Source organism: Rhipicephalus sanguineus, chromosome 3 (genome assembly GCF_013339695.2).
Source record: "Rhipicephalus sanguineus isolate Rsan-2018 chromosome 3, BIME_Rsan_1.4, whole genome shotgun sequence".
In the NCBI taxonomy this organism is placed as follows: Eukaryota; Metazoa; Arthropoda; class Arachnida; order Ixodida; family Ixodidae; genus Rhipicephalus; species Rhipicephalus sanguineus.
The window spans coordinates 140786789-140805290 of record NC_051178.1 but is presented as its reverse complement, the minus strand read 5'-3'; the positions used below and the strand labels follow the sequence as shown (position 1 = coordinate 140805290).

General features: G+C 42.1%; 1 protein-coding gene across 1 annotated transcript in view; it reads right to left on the bottom strand.

Annotated features, from left to right (window-relative positions):
- Positions 1–4834: 4834 nt before the first annotated feature.
- LOC119385905 (uncharacterized) overlaps positions 4835–18502 on the bottom strand; it is a 55817-nt gene continuing 42149 nt past the window's right edge. The window contains exon 5 of the mRNA XM_049414151.1: positions 4835–4951. Within this exon, the coding sequence (XP_049270108.1) occupies positions 4835–4951 (117 nt within the window). The remainder of the gene's footprint in view (positions 4952–18502) is intronic.

Below are 18502 nucleotides of genomic sequence, written 5' to 3'. Positions count from 1 at the left end.
CTGTACGCCTTTGTGTAGAAGACAATGTTTTTCTAATGACCGAGATGAGTTGGCTAGTAGGCCTCGCGACTCTGAATTACTCGAACATCGACGCGACTGTAAACTTACGGACGTTTGGTAGAAGATTCATGAAGAGTGAAATACACGAACAGGCGAGGCAACTGCAGTTGCCAGATTGACAGGCTACCCCTGCCTGATGAAAACACGTAATCCAACTAGATTGAAAAAGTAATGAGGTGGAGAGTTAATTACGGAGGCCGCGTTCGTAAAGACAATGAGTGACATTCAAACTGTATAAGTCATGTGACGCACGTTTTCGTAATAGAGCCGAGCAGACGTTGTTTTGTAAGAAAAAGCGATTTGCTAATAATGCGCACGCGCTCAAGCACGAAGAACTTAAAGATATTGACTTGTATGCTCCCTCCAAAATTATTAATTTTGTGTGCCATGAGCTAGACTTTCCTTTAATATCGTCGTCTTTAATGATATTGCTCCAAAAACGGGGGGTTGAAGTACCGGCTCTGCTGCAGGTTAAAACCTCTATGCTGTGTTACTTTGTTAGGAATGGGGGAAGAATGTCCCTGATGCATTTGTGCGAAGTTTATTAACCCTTACTTTTTCCTCAAAAAATCCACATGTTTAAATACGAAAAGGCTTCATCCCGGACAAGGAAAGCAGGCTGTTTTGATAGCGGCTGCACGTATTATACGATGCGTAAATAAGATAATCCGATTTTCGCGCAGACGGTGTTTTCGTTAGTCTTTCTCAAGTGAGTATTTGCCTAGCGGCTCGGACCAGTGAGCCGTATCTAATAATGAGCTTAGTGAACGGATACACATCGTATTATCAGTGGTCAGATGAATAGCTGCCTCCAGAAAACAGGTTAGTCCGTGTATAAAACGGTACAGTTCATATAAAGAACATGTAAGATACAATACAAAGAGTACGAGCGAAGGAAGGGAAACTGATCCACTCAACCATATGAAGCTCTCAGATAGTGAAGTGAGGGAAAACACTGTGGATGTTGTTTGTAGTTTTAACTGAACAGACGTTGTTATGGAATAAAGGAAAACGAAAAAGCACGAAAAAAAAAAACAACAACTTGCCGTCTGTGGCATACGAATTCACAATATCCCCAGCACGTGTGGGGTGCACTATCGATTGTTCCAATAAAAAAAACTAACAAAAAACATGCGTTAGTTCTTAACTGAACTTTTTGTACAAAGCCAGACGAAGTCGACGCGGATAAAGATTTATGGACTTGAAGAGACCTCGTTAAACCTGGAAGGAATATCGCTGTTTTCCGTAGTTTTGCCGAAGTTTTTAATACGGTTATACACTTCGATTCAAAACAGAAGAATTGCACGCTCTTAGCTTCAGCGGTCACATTCCTTCTGCCCACGTTACTCCAGCAGTCACTTTCTCCCAACTCTAACGTTCAATAAGTCGTCAGAATTCAGTGTGTCTGCGGCCTTATCCATGGTTCACGACGCACTGTTTACCGAACCGCGCACAACGAACCAAACGAGATGTCTGAAAAATATTTCAATTTTTCGTACTGCCCACAATGTTTCAACACAACAGACCGAGTAGCAGGCAGAAGTTGCTATTCTCGAAACAGCTCGGTCTTCTCGGCGTTGCATTTTACGATTTCTCTGAATATCAGTTTCGTTCGTCCCGATCGTTGCAGTGTTTCGTGAGTAATCGACCGCCTGGTAAGTTGTACAACAGTGATTTCCTACGAGAACCACCTCTCGTCGGTATAGTGCCAGACTATAAAAGCCTTTCGCTTGGACGGCGGCGCTTCTGTCTGTTCTCAATGCGCAGACGGCATGGCGAGCGCACAGTTGTTACCATCAAAGGCAGTAATCAATCCAACCTTCCGAAATGCTCAGACAATATCTCCATATACATCTATCGGTCAATAAACTAAGCCATCAAAGTGACGTGAAAGGTAGGTGAGCCAGACGGCACACAAACAAGCAAACAGACAAACTATACGGCAGGAAAGTTAACAAATATACGACGTAACACTTATAATGAAATGTATCCGTATACCAAAAGCATTTACCCATAACTGGTCAAAGTGCATAGGGCCAAGCAGTATAGAATAAGAGTTATTGCTGAAGACATTTCCCAAGGGCAAAACAGGCAATAGCCGATCGTACAGTTTGCACGGAAAGAAGGCAAACCGCTTGGCAGAAAACGTTATTCACCACCGTAGAGTGTTGCTCCGCAACTGCTGGAGCTCAAGGGCTCACGAGTAAGCGATGCTTGAGGTGAAGCATGGAGATTGCGGAATACGGGGTGATGTCCAGACAACACTTAGCTTCAGACATCGCTTGCACTTGCGGCGGTATACATCATATCGAAGCATTGAAGCAGTGTAGATCTCTAGTATTAGGGAAAACCCTTTTGTCTCGATGTTCCACTGGGTTCGAGGAATACGAAAAAAAGAAAGAGGCCTTCGAGAGGCACGTGCTTTAAAATGGTCAGTAATCTCCCGCGTGTCGGCCGAGCGACATTCGAAACCTCGCCTGTCATTTCTTTGAAGGCAATGTCTTCATAGGCCACTTCTAACCGTGTTCCGCAAAGGGGGTACAATGTCCGTCTATTCATTCATACAGCAAGAAAAGCAAAAGACGGAATCGAAGAAACCCAGCCAACCAATCAAGTAAATAAGCGCCACAAATAAAAAAAATAAAACAAAGAATTACAAACTAAAGAACGAGGAAGTACAACACTGCAGGCAATGCCTCAAAAATACTAAAGATGGGATAATATCTCCACTCAGCCTCAATCCAATGATTGTCTGTCAAATATTTCATTGTGTGAGTGAGTGAGTGAGTGAGTGAGTGAGTGAGTGAGTGAGTGAGTGAGTGAGTGAGTGAGTGAGTGAGTGAGTGAGTGAGCGAGCGAGCGAGTGAGTGAGTGAGTGAGTGAGTGAGTGAGTGAGTGAGTGAGTGAGTGAGTGAGTGAGTGAGTGAGTGAGTGAGTGAGTGAGTGAGTGAGTTGGCCAGTCAGTCAGTCAGTCAGTCAGTCAGTCAGTCAGTCAGTCAGTCAGTTAGTTAGTTAGTTAGTTAGTTAGTTAGTTAGTTAGTTAGTTAGTTAGTTAGTTAGTTAGTTAGTTAGTTAGTTAGTTAGTTAGTTAGTTAGTTAGCGAGAGAGAAAGCGATGATGATTAGAAAACAAGTGCATGAGAAAAAACGACTGCTTATGCTCTATGTGAGAACAAACGACTGCCTACGCTCCATGTCGCTGTCTTTGCTCCTACATGAAACAAAATGTTGCAAAAAGAAAAAACAAAAATTCAGGTGATCAGCAGTGGTGGAACCAGTAACGTCGCCCGAGCTTAGACAGTACTGGCTTGACGACCGCATGGGCCCTCGTGGAAACGTTCGTAGAACATTAGGGGAAAATTTCTGTTTGAGCGCGAACTTTCACCACATTGTTCCTCCGCGCATATATTTTTTTAATGCTTCCCTTGCATAGCAATGCGGAAGTCCCATGAGATTCTCCTGGAATCTAGAATTCATTTTCATGCCTTCGTGGGTTGCGTACATTATTTCTTTCGTGACCTGAACTACTGATTAGAACTGCCGTCACACCGATATCATAATTTTCTCACTTTATCGTTGGCAGCGATAATACAGGTACTCCCTATACTTGGCCGAACAGACAAAGCCGCGTGTCAGGTGATGCTTCATAAGGAAGAAGATGAAACACTGACGAAAAGCTCTAGTAAGGAAAGGAAAAAGGAAGACGACCTTCGTTCGGGAGCTGAGAATTACTCTGAATTCTCAAAATATTCTTTCCCTTGGGGCATCTTCTCTGGGCCGCAGCAACGGGAACGTCTGCTTAGCTATATGCGAATTTCTTAGCGACACAAGAAGAATTCCTCGTTAATTTATTCCCAATCAAAATTTGGTACTTCGGAATTCCTCTCAATAGTCGATTGTTTTCCATATTTTTGTATTATTCTCATATTTATTGCTGTATGAGCTAGACATTCAATTTTTGTGCATACCATAGGCAACTGATTCATTCTTCGTCGTTCGTCTCAACTAAAAAAATTTTCTCCTTATATTAACCGCCGCTTTCATGGCCAATCCCCAGCAGTGGGTAGGAGCCAAGAATAAAGCACAAGCAAGCAAGCGAGCGAGTTGCCTGCTGTAAGTATTCGCTGTTTCTTCATATTTTCTGAGCCAGAACCGTCATTCGTTCGCGGCAGCTGCGCTTCCGGCCCAATCCGTCTTTTAAAAATACTAAACTTCAAGTATTCTTCGCAAGTCGGCGTGCAATCAGCTCTCCTGCATCGCCCCCATTTGTCTCACAAGCAGGGAAGGGGAAACAAAGATTGATCTGCGTGTTGAACGCATGGACGTCGTATGCTCGGCAAGGTGCTCTAATGGAAAAGTTGGTGCGCCAGCATGATGGAATACTTAGAACACGAGAACAGGACAAGCAAGCTCAGTGTCACCGCGGCAGCAAAGCGTTATTGTTCGCAGACACGCAGGCGTGAAATCACTTAGATGCAACGTGAGGTAGCCGTGGCATAAGACCCTTCCATTTTGTCTGAAAACCTATTGCTTTAGGCCTGCTCGAAATTGTAGAATAAAGATGACGCTATTAGTAGCGCGGGTAACGAGTGACACTCTTGTTTTTCTTCCAAGCACTTCCGGTCGAGCAACCTCTTCCGGTTTTCCGAATATTCAGAAATTGCTCCATGGTACAGTTTGTGGTACAAATTAAAAGCTATATCGGATACATACGATATTTTAACATAACGGCTTAAGATAAGGGCCGATTAACTGCCAGGATGAATAATGAAAAGTTATTGAATGTTTCGCTTGTGAGCAGCTGGCATGGTTTCCAGGGCCAGCCGGCTCATATTTCCCATGAGCCTAATGTTGTTGTAGCTTGGAGGTTGCGCACGTGTGCTTGTCTGTGCCTGTAATCGCAATGAAAGTAACAGGTGCGTCGTGTCGATGTAGACGCGACGATCGTAAGTGAAATTTCCGAGAGCAGATTTGGCCTACTTTCCCGGCAGCGGTACACTTATTGCGATGCTAAAATGAGACAACGTTGGCTCTGCCCTTATAACGACAGCTTGCACCTACATTCGCGCAATGAAATTTCGGACTCTGCATTAACGAAATACTCTTGCAAATATTGTATTTTCATTTCAATAGTCAAATAAATTTTCAAAGCAACATCGCTTGTAGCATAAGTTCAAATTTGTTCGTTGAGTGCGATTACCTGAAAAAGGGGATGTTATGTAACTGTGCGACAAACCATAGTCTCGTGGTGGCCACTCAGAAATATTCACTAATTAACTCTCCAACTTTTCAAATTTATTGCGCATGTTCGAAAGGTGAAATTGAACCCGAACAGTTGTACGTTATTTCTGCCTGGAAAGAAAACGCAAGACCAGTCTCAGTTCAAGAATGTGCGGCTATGAAATATATTGGAAATACTTTGGCGTTTAATTTAGAAGCACATCCGACAGATATACGTCCAATTTCGGGAAACTGTTCTATGTAACGCCCAGATATTTCGTAGCGCACTTTACGGCGCGTCATCTCGGATACCTTTTGCCTGTCTGCTGTGACTTTACTACAGCTTGTATTGACGTGTCCAGTCGGGTGAAAGGGTGGTAGTTGAAGGAGGGGGTTCAAACGCCTGCCCCCAATGTATATATATATTTTACATTTTGCATGTATAATATACACATGAGCACAGCACATACAAACACACAGACTACATAAAGGGGAGAAGAAACGCCGCCCCTCCACGAAATACACTTCTGGCTACATCTCCGACTGCTGACTGCTTGGCCTCACTTTCGCGGTATGAGTGTGCACCGTGAAATAAATAGTTCAAAATGTAGTTCGTGAGTAGTTTTCATTGGCGTTCTTCACAGTTTGTTTTGCTGTACAAGCAACATTCGCAAACTACATAAGTGACCCTAGGAAATGCGTAATGGTGCTAGGTTTGTAAGATTTTAATACCTTTCGACATACATCTTTCTTTTCGTCTTTTAACAATAAATGGATAAATGAAAGAAAGAAAGAACACGAAATTGAAGTTGGTAGCATAAAAGGTCGACCGCACTGAAGAAACGTTTGCCTTAGTTCTCTGTTATTTCATAACAGCCCAGTTTGCACCCCTCCCCCCACTGCTCTTACTGTGATGTAATGTATATCCACATTACTACTCGTTGCGGAAAACGTAACTCATCAGCGATGCTGGCCACGCGCGACCATTTGTGCAGTCTCAAGTAAGAACGGAAACGGGACTCGCATGACGTCATATTCTGAAACTCATCTCAGGCTTGACTGTAGCCTGGGAAAACGACGTGTATAAGAATGTTATTGCGGACAATGCAGTGTGGTTTCACTGTAGCAGCTAGGTCTATTTCATCGAGGCAGCAACAGTTTTATGCTTCCTAAACGGTGAAAAGAGAAAAACTCCGTAACTCAGCTCGGTAACCTCAACGTGAAGATGCCAGTATGATATATATATATATATATATATATATATATATATATATATATATATATATATATATATATATATATATATATATATATATATATATATATATATGGGGGGAGGAGGAGGGTATTGTCCTGTGCACAGGCAGAAATACGTCTCTTGAGTAGTTCCCCTGCTGTTAACAAAGGCTGTGGACTCTGCTCCTTCTGGTCTTCATGCGACGCATCAAAGTGAAGTGACGCATCTGCGACAGTAGAGCCGTGCAAGACCGCATAGTGGTGTCTTGCGTAAGTAAGGATTACGAAAGCCCGTTACCACAGGACATGCACTCAGTTTACTGGGCGGCAAAGAAGCATTGGAGATCAATATGAAGAAGTTCTGAGTGCGAAATTGAACTGGTTATTATCAACACAGAAACGATGAAATCATCGATCGGCATTGTACGTGGCACTTCTCGGGTCTATTGCAAAGAGAAGCATAGCGTATACAACGTCGGTATGTTCACTTGAGAATGAGTAAATGAGAAGATTAAAATACTGAAGGCGAACAAGTCCATTACTGAGAAAAAAAAACGGCAGCAACACTTTCCATTGTGATGGGGCACACGTGCCACTGCAAAAGTGATATTGCGAAGGTGCAACGACACCTTTGCAAAAATATGTATTCATCACCATATACCAAATATGTATTCGCCAAATATGTATTCATCACCAAATATGTATTCATAACCTTTGTACATAAAGAGCTAAAACTTGCATTGCCGCATGTACCAGTCCGCATGAAGTTGTAGAGAGAAAAAATGAGTTTTAAGGCAGCATTACTATTTACAACAAAGTTGCTCTGGTTAGCTCCGTGGACGATTGAAGTCAATGCTCAAAATGGCAAGATTAACCTTTTATTCTGTTGTCATTTATCTAGAAGAAACAATCTTTTAGTACATTCGGTAAGAACAGAGTTGTCATGAGCTTAGGTGCGACGTAAATACGTGTGCATTAGAATGTGGTTTGACCTATTGCTAGTATTAGGAAACAATTTTAAAATTTTATTCCGTAACAATTATATGGCCTTTCCGATGTGCGAAGTGTCGTCAAACCTACGTCGACATCACATGTACTGCTCGATGTTGAAGTAGATATTGACGCTTGACCGCACTCCCCTAGTTCAAGAAGAATCAGTGATGTAGGATTTGCTAAATTTCTATTTGCCATGAGCCCGTTCGCTTAGCTCTTCACACATGAGATGACTTGTTGAAAATTTATTAAACATTCTAATTCAGTTCGTAAAGTACTTATGTCTAATTACGCAGTTAGAGAGAATCCAATAGGAACAGAGATGTGCTTAGAAGTGCGCGGTCAGCGCAGTCGGCTTCAAAGAAGACAAGAAAAACACGGTTTCCAACTCAGCGTTAACTTCAGAAAAGACAAATGCAACTACATGGAGTTAAATGCTTGAATAATCCTAGAGTTTTATACATAGAACAAACGAGTTTCCTAGTGTTAATGACACAGATAGCAACGGCGCAGTTAGCAGCACATGTTAATTTCTCGAAAGCTAACAAAAAGAAACAACAAAAAAAGTACCCAGACATTGCGACTGATGCAGAGATTTTATGAGGCAACATAGCTTTATCGAATACCTTTTCTACTTGATTGAACACGTTTTCGAACATCTCGACCTACGCTTGAATTACGGTTGCTCACCCTATCATATTGTATCATTGACTGCATTGAAGTCAATTATGTGAACAATTTACTGCATTTGTTATTTCTTGTTCCATTTTCAAGGCTGCGCTTCGTTCCATTTTTCGCAACGCGCGAGAAATTTCTAACCGCGCCAACCAAATTCGAACCAGTAACGTGGGATCAAGAGAAGCTCTATGAAAAGGAATTCAATACCGTCACAAGACGACGAGAACCTCAATAAGTCCGGGACTCGGGAAGTTAGCTAGAGGTATATAGAACGCTTTTTAATTCGCGCGAGTTGGACTTTTTTATTCTAGCTTTTCTTCACATAAGCACTTTCAAATGGATTGGCTAAGCACTCTCGTTGGATGAAAGGCTTCTTTGCTGCTTAATGTTCAGCAAGGCGAAACGAAGTGCAGTGCCCGCGCTTTTTAAATCCTTTTTGCAGACTTCTGTGAAGACCCCAACAAATGGAGCGATGAGCATTTTGTTGTTTTTTTTTGCCTCAGGCCAAGCGAATCGGTAGAGGAGGCCCAGCGGCCTGCAGCAAACATTCATTCAGAATTTCATGAGCTACAACAATAGCGCACCGTCTGATGAAATACTTTAAAAGGAAAGATGGAATATTTGTTTGTAGCTCATTTTATTCATGGGACAAAGACTCAACAGCGAAGTGTCTCTTCGATTTCTGCTTCTGAGTCAACAACTTGGTACCTATTAGCTGGTGGCGTATGATTCTTTTGTGATTTCCAGTTGCACAACATCTGTTTTATCGGCTACAGGGCGGGGCCTACGTCCAAATGATCTTTCGTTCAAAGAGAACTGTGCGTTTGCTGTACTGATTAGAACACCCACAAGAGTTTGAGTGATCTTGTCGAAAGAGAGTTTGGCTGTTGCCCTTGAAACCTCCCGTTGAAAGAAATTAAGTAAGAAAGCGTGTCTTTGGTTTGTTTGGATGCTCAACTTTTCGCTCTGCGATGTTGTCACAGAGCCAGCTACGAGTGCCCCAAAGAGCTAGCGTATTAATCTGCTTGCAAAAGTTTATAAAGGAGGAATATTATTCTTTTCTCAGTCTTTTTGGTGCAACTAGATAAGTGAACCGCGCAGTGCAGCGCGTACAAAACAAATTGAGCAGTAAGAGATGCTGCCTTTTTGTTTCAGGTGTGCATGGCCGTTAAAGCGTTACTTGTTTTATAGTTTCTTCACACCAGAGGTTCTCTCATCGATACCTATTGTAAATCACCAGTTGATTTTCTTTAATGGTAAACGCGTTTCTTTCAATCCCACAGCTTTTCTTCTTCACACGAAGACAAGCGAAGCGGGCTCACGCTTCAGTACCAGAATTAGCACTGAAAAAACGAAGGACGTGACTCCTCGGCAACCTGGGGCACCAGAAAAAATGGGAAATCAAGAGCGCCAGTGTGAACCCGGAGGAAGTAAGCTCGATTCCTTTTTTCGCAACCTGTTAACTGCGTGTGCGCAGCCAAAAAAAAGACACAAATAAATTCATAAACAATATACGTATTATATTTCAGCTTTCGATCTTGCGATAAAAAGTACCCTAAAGATTGTGAGCAGGAAGCGCTTTCTAACCTGTATAGGCCCTCGGCACGCTGGGGCTTATGTATTCACGAGGATTGTCAATTGGCTGGCATAGTACGTTTAATCCTTCCTCGACTGTCATATAATTGCGAAATATAGTTTGACGATGTCACGACAGCTATTTCTCAAATACGTGCTGAGTGGCAATAGCTTATATTGCCACTTTAAATTCTCTCAACAAATTGTGACTGCTGTGGAGAGTAGCCGATCATGCTCCATTCGTGTGAGTGCTATGTAAATACGGACATTTTTCTATGTGCGAAATCAGTTGTGCAGAAATGCGTAATGTAAACAATATTTCATGAAACAGAAATAATTACGCATAACACATTCATGATGCATGTACATACGTAATCAAAGCTTACGTTGTTGTGAAGACTGCCCTCATTTAAACACTATACCTAGTATGAGTAATGGATAGGCTATTTTATTTGCAGGTTGTGACGTGTAACTTTTTCGGGATCGTTCTTTTTCTTCTTTTTGTTCCGTAGCTGTCTGGCAAAACGTCGAAGTTTGATTAAGCTAACAGAGGAGAATGAATCTTCAGCATTTTTCTTTTATGCACATCGGATGACATCGATTGTCTTTTCCTCATTGGCTCGTAATTCAGAGTACGCTTTGTTGTAAAGAGCTCGACTGGTTTTGCTACTTCAGAAACATCTCTTCAGAAACATCCCTGCCATTGGCATGCTTCGTGGGTCGCGTGAGGAAAACATAGACACATCAATGGCCTGCAACCTTCCGCAGGACGTCAAATTCAAGTGAGGCTGGTAAGATACTCGTGAGAGTTGGTAAATATGCAGAAAAGTTAGACTATGTGCTTCGAACGAGGTGCTACATGAGGCAATGCAATGCTTTGTGAAGTTAATGAATACCTGCGCACTCGATACAAGTTAGAAGAGAAATATTGACAGCAAAGTTCGGCAGTGATGCTAAATATAGTTTCTAATTAGAGATTTCACCTGTACCTAAAAGTATGAATAAAAATGCGAAGTGACGATTATTTGACGAGAGATAGCAATGTAGTTGAAGTTAATATCATTATATCCGCCGATTGAAAACAGGATCAATACATTTTCCTGTGTACGTTCTTGACACTCTGATGTTGATGACAGTTATTCATAGTTGAAACTTGGAGCACGCTACAAAAACACACACAAAAAATAACGACAGATGAAGAAGCACAAGCGAACACAACAAGTTCTGTCCATTTGTGCTTCTTTCTCGTTATTATTATTATTATTATTATTATTATTATTATTATTATTATTATTATTATTATTATTATTATTATTATTATTATTATTATTGTTGTTGTTGTTGTTGTTGTTGTTGTTGTTGTTGTTGTTGTTGTCTTAGTAGCGCTCTGCCAATTACAACTGTGCACAACCAACTAGCACCTACCCTGGCTTTTCTGACAGTTATCAATTTTCATGAGAAGCGCCTTAACGGTCGGCAGTAGTCGGAATGAACCAACATACATGCGTTTGCTACTGTCATTTCTTTAAAAGGAGACAGTCACGGTGTACACAGAAGGATCACTAAATTCGTGTAAATACGCGGTGTGGTTCAACGGCTTCAGAAATCTAGTACTGAGCCCGGCGTCTTCAGTTTGGGTAACGGCCTCATTGGCAACATACGCATCAAACCAAATCAGGAAGTACAGATACGCGTTTGTGCTGCTTTTCTAACCAGACCCGGGTTACCAAAATATCAGCACTTCCTTCATTATAATCGCGTACGATAGCTCAGATAATATATCTCGGCTGTATAAAATATTTGAATAAAACACTCGCTGAGCCTAATTTTATCAAGAAGCCTGCTTAGGGGCGCTTTTCCAAAGCCGAGTGAAGCATCCTTGCCTTTCGTGCGTAAAGTAATAATCACTGGACCGCAATTTTTCTCAACTGAACATACTGTATTGAGAAAAGCACGCAAGAATGCAACTGAATCAGCCGCGAAGCGTGCAAAAAAATTGTAATCTGTGGTTTCAGCCCTCTACAATTACTGCGGTGGCCCACATTGTTCGCTATATCTTTAAACACTTTGACTATCGCGATCGATTTGTACTTCATCAACAAACTGCCTAAATTTTATAACTGTCTGTCTCTTACGTAGTTCTTATGATCAATAGTGACGGTATGAACGTGCTGCAATTAATAATGTACTGAGCAAGTTTATCGATTTCAGTAATGCACAAATGCCCTTCCTCGCGGCACTTTTATCGATATTTAAAAGGCTGCTCTCCTTCGAAGAGTTGTATCAAAGGGTGTAATTACGCGTCAGTGTAAGCGTTCCTGTGTAGGAATTCGAATCCACGCCAGACCAATTCAACAATTTAGGCAGCTTCTATGCACCCTGACTTGATATATGAACGTGCTCAGTATATTATGGCTCTCTTATAAGGCCACAGCAGTTAAACTGAATCGATAATGGTGTGTACATATTGCAAAACGTTCTGCTATTCCTAAGCAGCAGCATTTGTCTTAAAAAGAGTATGCCGAGGCCTTGTTTTTTGTATCCTGGAACGCCGAAGAGAAATTGCACGTCACGACCATCGCAGGCTCGAGGTTTACGCGAGACATATTTCAATATGACGGAAATCCCGACTCGTACTCGGAGGCGCGTTTTTGCGCTTTTGCGCATTCCGTACACTTCGGCATAATGTGTGCACAGCGATTTATCACTCCGTAGATGGCGAGGTTTTTCAGTGCTGTTCAAATGCTTGGTCATTGCCGCGCTGACAATTCATCGCAGTAATCATCTTGGGGGTGGTTCCGGTTTTTCGTGACATTCATTTGCTGCCGCTCGCATTGCAATGTAGGTTGATAACATCAAGTGCAAAGTATAATCAGAAGGGCAAATTAAATCTCGAGATGCCTTTCTGCCACGCGCTCCCGTGTTGCATGTCGCACTGGGCGCAGGAGTATAGAATAACTTAGGGATGGGTTTCGGCGCCGCCTATTAGGCTGTTAATCTTGCCGTTTTGTATCTTGAACAACTGAACGAACAGTGCCATACGGTGGACGCATACGCACGAACACGGTTGGGTTTGGGCATTCGACGTTTCCTGACCTTATCAATTCACGTCACGACATACCAAAATAAGAAAACGTTCCTTTAACAGCCCAACGTGACGGCGCCCATATGCCTTACGTAAAAGCGTCTGTACACGCGAAAATTTTGAGAGGGATTAAAATGTGTCGGCGATAAAACGCCGCTAGTAGCCCTTGTGTCTTATCGGGGCCTTGGTATACACAAAAGCCCGAAAGGCACGCGCATCTTTTTTTGTCTTCTGCTTATCGTGCGATCCCCGTTGAGCAGTATAACGTTGCCCAGAACACGAGATTTAAGCGTTGTTCAAATGCTACCCAATACATTCCACGTGCGTCTTTTGTCGAGTCAAGTAGATATCGGCACCATTTTTAGCGAGGACCTGTGCTGGTGGTTTTTATGGGCCATGCAAGGGCCGTTGACGCAGAAGCATTGCTGTCCGAAGCTTCGCTTCGTGTTTTACCGCGCCCTTCGAAAAAGCATTTCTTTGTATATGGCACTGGGCGCATTGTGCTTACTTCCATGCTGCTCGTGGCGCCGTTTGTGAGAAATGGTATCAGCGCGAAATGGCTTGTAGAGCGAAAATATTTACGTCTTTTTATTATTTATTGCTTGACCTGCAATTTACCGTGCACCGAAGACACCGAGCGCCAAGCGGCCAAACGCCGGAGTGTCGTAAACGTTGAAAGGGCACCGTCTCCAGATATACACGGTAAGCGCACGCTTGCCTTGAGCAGATTCTTTTTTTTTTGTCATTATCGGAAAATTTATTTATTTTGTGAGTGGCCTTGTGAGAAAAAGCAACCTTTGTGACGACCTCTTTTGAAGGCGCAGCTTTGACATTGGAGTTTGGAAAGAACGGGAAAGAGCCAGTGAATTGAAGACACGTTTTATGTGCCTTTGAAGTCGAATGTGCAGCTTATTCTTCGCAGCCTCTTTATTAGGCTGTTTCGTATATGAAAAACAAAAAAACAAATACAGTGACAGCGTAAAGTGCACGTGCCAATATTTCTTATAGATTTCATCGATGTACACGCGTCTGCATGACTATATATATCTATGATAGTAAAATGTATATCATGGGTGTCAAACACGTAGCCCGCGGAAAGTTCACTATAGCGACCCGGCCGGCACATGAATGCCTTCGCCCCATATTTTTTAAACTTTCGTAATATGTACGTTCATGAGCTTTCATCCCGCAGTGGACAGCTGTCCGCACCAGAAACGAACTTGGCGGGCAAGGCCGTTGGACAGGTTTCTTTTCGAATGTTCTTGGCTCAATGAGATCACGGAATGTAATGCGGACATTTCTTCCCTCGTCGCAGCTAGGGCTTGACAGGTATCAAAACAGTGTGTTCAGAACTCTCGCAGTTATATAGTTCTTCAGAATGAATGAGGTTGTGTGATTGTGTTAAGTGCAACTCTAATTATTTTCTCGCCTTTTCCCCAGTTGTAACTGGCCTCAAGCTTTTCTTTTCGTGAGTCACGCCTTGTGGTCATTATGTGTTGAAACATAACAGTGAAACAACTCTAATAATTTTAGAGTCGGAATACAGATTTTGGCCATTCTGAAGATCGGTGTCGATACATTTCTGGAATCCCGACTCAAAACCTCTCTCAGAAAGAAGGCTCATATATGAGGAAGGCTTTTTTTTTTTTAATGGGAGCTTAAGATGACATATTGTTCAATCTTACACTCCATCCCCCTCCCCTTTTAATTTTCTTTACTGTCCCGACCCTTGCGGGACTAAATTTTGTTACTGCGGCCCGCTAGCTGAGGTGAGTTTGAGACCCCGTGATGTAGATTATCGACTGACGTTCTAAGACAACCTTCATAAGCCGTGTGAATTCTTGGGTGTGTCATTGGATGGAAAGAATGGCATTTCGAGTGTCTGCCGCTGACTTCTCACTTGACAGGCTTGTACTCATAGAGAAATGTGTACATAGGCTATGAAAGTTTTAGATACGCACAACAGAAACAATTTATAGAGATCTAAAAAAAGTCTACAGAACCTCTGCAGGCACTAGCTTGGTCTTCGTAATAAGCGTTTACGAAGAAGAACATCGCCACAGCAATCAAGCGAAAAGTCGATTATGTGAAAGTGGTGCATTTCAAACAGTGAAATCACGAAGACCGTCGAATATCCAAATAAGAATTTAGGTTAAGGGTGCCGCGTGGGGAGGAAGAATTTTTTCATTTGCGCTTTTCGTTTCCACAGTGCTAAACATAGGGATCATTCTATAATTCATGAATAATTGCATTTGCTTACTTATAACAGTTCTAAAGCCTGCTTGAGGCTTGTGCACGTTAAGCTGTATACGGAGACGGCCGCTGGGTGAGAAGCCTCAAGCGAATGTCATCGCGTAACTTGTTTGATTTGCCGTACTAAAAAAGATATACGCACCGCTACACGTTTTTTGTTGTTTATATTGAGTAATATGTGACACTTTCCATGCTGAAGCATCAAAATAAGCAAACAAATGACAAGACCTTCGTGCTTCAAGTAACATTTTGCTTTAGCCAGTTTAACTAACATTCGCAGTTTCATCTACCGAAATTAAATGTCGTTGCGTCCTTCAAAGCTAAGAACGAATTTCAAACTTTCAGGTGCCGCACCTCCAACGTAAGTACGACTGAACGGATAAGGTGTTCGTTACATCTGGTTGAAAAACTTGAGGCTTTCTTTCGCATTTAGTCAATATGTGAAGAAAGAAATGTCTTCAGGGTTTGTTGCGATACCGGAGGTCTCGTTTCAGCTGTTCCTAAGTCTATGCGAATTTGGATTGGTTTAAACAAATATTAAAATCAATCATTATGTAATTGTTCCCAAGCCAATACCTTGAGCGCTATGGCGCAGTAAGTGGGTGCTACAAATGCGCACTCTATCCACCCACACAATTTGGCTCCTTACCTCACAGCTCTTCACTTATATGGAGCGGACCTAACATGAAGTAAAAAAAAAACGAGTGTTTCACTTCACTTTCTTGGCATGTCCCCGTACAGGGCTACCCCAATAGGTCAAAATTACGCACTCCAAAACATGTTCTTATCCGTATCTCTAATCTTATAGTGTTTTCGTTTATGTTTGACATTGGGTTTAAGCAAAGAAAAATTAGTTTGAATTGACATTAGCTGTTTGACAGAGGAAAGAACGAGACAATTCTGTGAAGCGTGAAAGCTTTTGAAACTGGTATAACAGTCACACGCGCTGCAACATTCCTGACCTTTCCAGTGAAAGTTATAAAACTCTTTGCACATTATACGAATAATATGGTATGATGGAGCGTAATAATTACCTCAGCATGAAGTAAAACCTATGCATTACGCAGTGTGTGCTTATGCTTGTTTGTTAAACTAGCTGGGGTACTTAGCAATAGGGTCAACAAACAAAAAGGCGGACGCAGAGTGTTTTTGTGTTTACAAAGCAAGAGGAGCTTTTAAATAGTGAGCCCGAAGAAGACCACTCTTGAACGTATTGAGCTGAAGTATTTTAAACATTCCTATTGCAGTCACTTACAATAGTTGGATGTCTCACTTGCAGCTATGATTCCGGCTCAACCAAGGGCGTCATAATTATAAGTTCTCTCTTCATTTCGCTCGGTATCATCGTGGCTGCCATTGTGTTCTTGAAAACCAAAGGTACGGATTTCCTAAATACACCTTACAATAGTACCCTAGCGCTTCAGTACAGTAAAAAAGAAAACCTTGTGGTTAAATTGTAATGGCACTTCTGCTCGGCTGTGCACAACCAGTGAACAGTGCTTTTACCCAGAACCGTGTTTCTGAGTGAAAACACTTCGCTATGTTTAACGCTGCGCACTGACCAGAGGGCGCTACGTAGCTCTCGTTTATTACTCTAGTCTCGCCGACATAGGCCGACACGGGTGAAAATAATATGCGACTAAATTAAAAGTGAAGCGAGCACACACATCGTTGTTTACCAGCTATCGCATGCGGCTGATGCACAATTGAACCCTTTCAGGTTAGGAACACCTTTTCCTCGTGATAACCCACGTCTGTCAGACTTGTTGAACGGGCGTGATGGCCGCGGGACCTTAAGTACCAGTAACATGGAAAGAGTTGCTCGCACCTCTATAGACTATATCACGGATGGGTTTCGGTGCCGCCGTATTGGGCTGATACCGTTTTGTATCTGGCAACTAAACGAACAGTGCTACGGTGGACGTATACGCATGAAAACGGATGTGTTGGTGCATTCGACGTTTCCTGACCTTATCACTTCACGTCATGATATACAAAAACAAGAAAACTTTTAACAGCCCAAAGTGGCGGTGCCTATATATCTTACGTAAAATCGTCCACAGTGGCAACTTTTCAGGCCTGTTTGGTGTGAAAGTGCGCGGGCGCGATAAACATTCGTCGTGGCCGAACGGTCGTCTGGCAGTCAGGTTTCCTCCTCACGCCCATTGTTTTCTTCCGCGACATCTTGAAGAAACAGAATTACGCGACCCGTGCAAGGCAAAATAAAATAAAACAACGGTCTTGGTTTATCTGAATGTGCAACGATTCATTGAACACCCTGGCACGGACAGAATGCGTTAGCTCTTGTCTAAACTTCCCAAATGATCTTTGCCACGAGCTGCCGAAGTTGACACGTACGAACACTTTCATTCTAATTTACGTCTAACTGTGCTTCTGATTACTGGAATGCATTTCTGCTGGCTTTTTGCGGTGCATTTGCGGAACGCATGAGGTAACTCTCATGTGACACGGATTTCCAAGGCTTTGCTCAACATTAGTCTCAGAAATTACAGCATGTGCACGGCTTCGGAAACTGATACCGGAAAGCCACATGAATGATGCTACGGGTTTTTGTAAGAAATGTCTCCGGTGCAACAGCTATTCAAAACCGTACTACTTTGTAGACAAATGTATTCACAGTATCTAACAGCACTAATGATTTCAATGAATTGTCAACGACCGACGTTATTAACCATGTCTTGAAATAGGCATGGCCACACCAGCACAACTACTGGGGCATCACCACAACGAGTTATTTTTTGCAAAACTGCCTGACAAACATGTAATATGTTTATTCTCTTGCCTTCGGACAAACGTATGTCCCGACAACTTTGAATATGCTACTGTATATTTGTCTACGATTCTTCAGAATTAATAAGAACATGTTAGTTGTTACTACGTACCACGTGCGTGCACGAGCGCGAGTCACATCTTTTTTTAATTCTATCGATTTGTGCGTTTCAATCACACGTTTCACGGCTGTAGAATACTGAAGCTTTCTGGGACATAACAAAAAAGGATTATTATGTATTTTATTACGCTATCTTAAACGTCACTAACCTTTTTTTTCTTTTTTGCAGACGACGACTATTTACCGCCAGGCAAGTGCTAGTTACATTAAACTATTTTGTCGTCTTGAGTAACTGTGACACAGATTAACAAAAAATACTTAAATCGCGTGCTTTGTACCAAGCGTGTATTTTGCTCATTTCGGCATTACTAATTTGTTTTCTTTTAAGTTATGTCAGTTCACCTGAATGTTTTAAAGATAGTTATTTCCCAGCACAATTCATGGAGCATTTCAATGAGTCGCATCACAAGAATAAAAACGCTTATAGATGTAAATTCGACACCACAAATGACTTAAACTGCTCCATAAACATTCAAAATAGTGGCAGTTTGG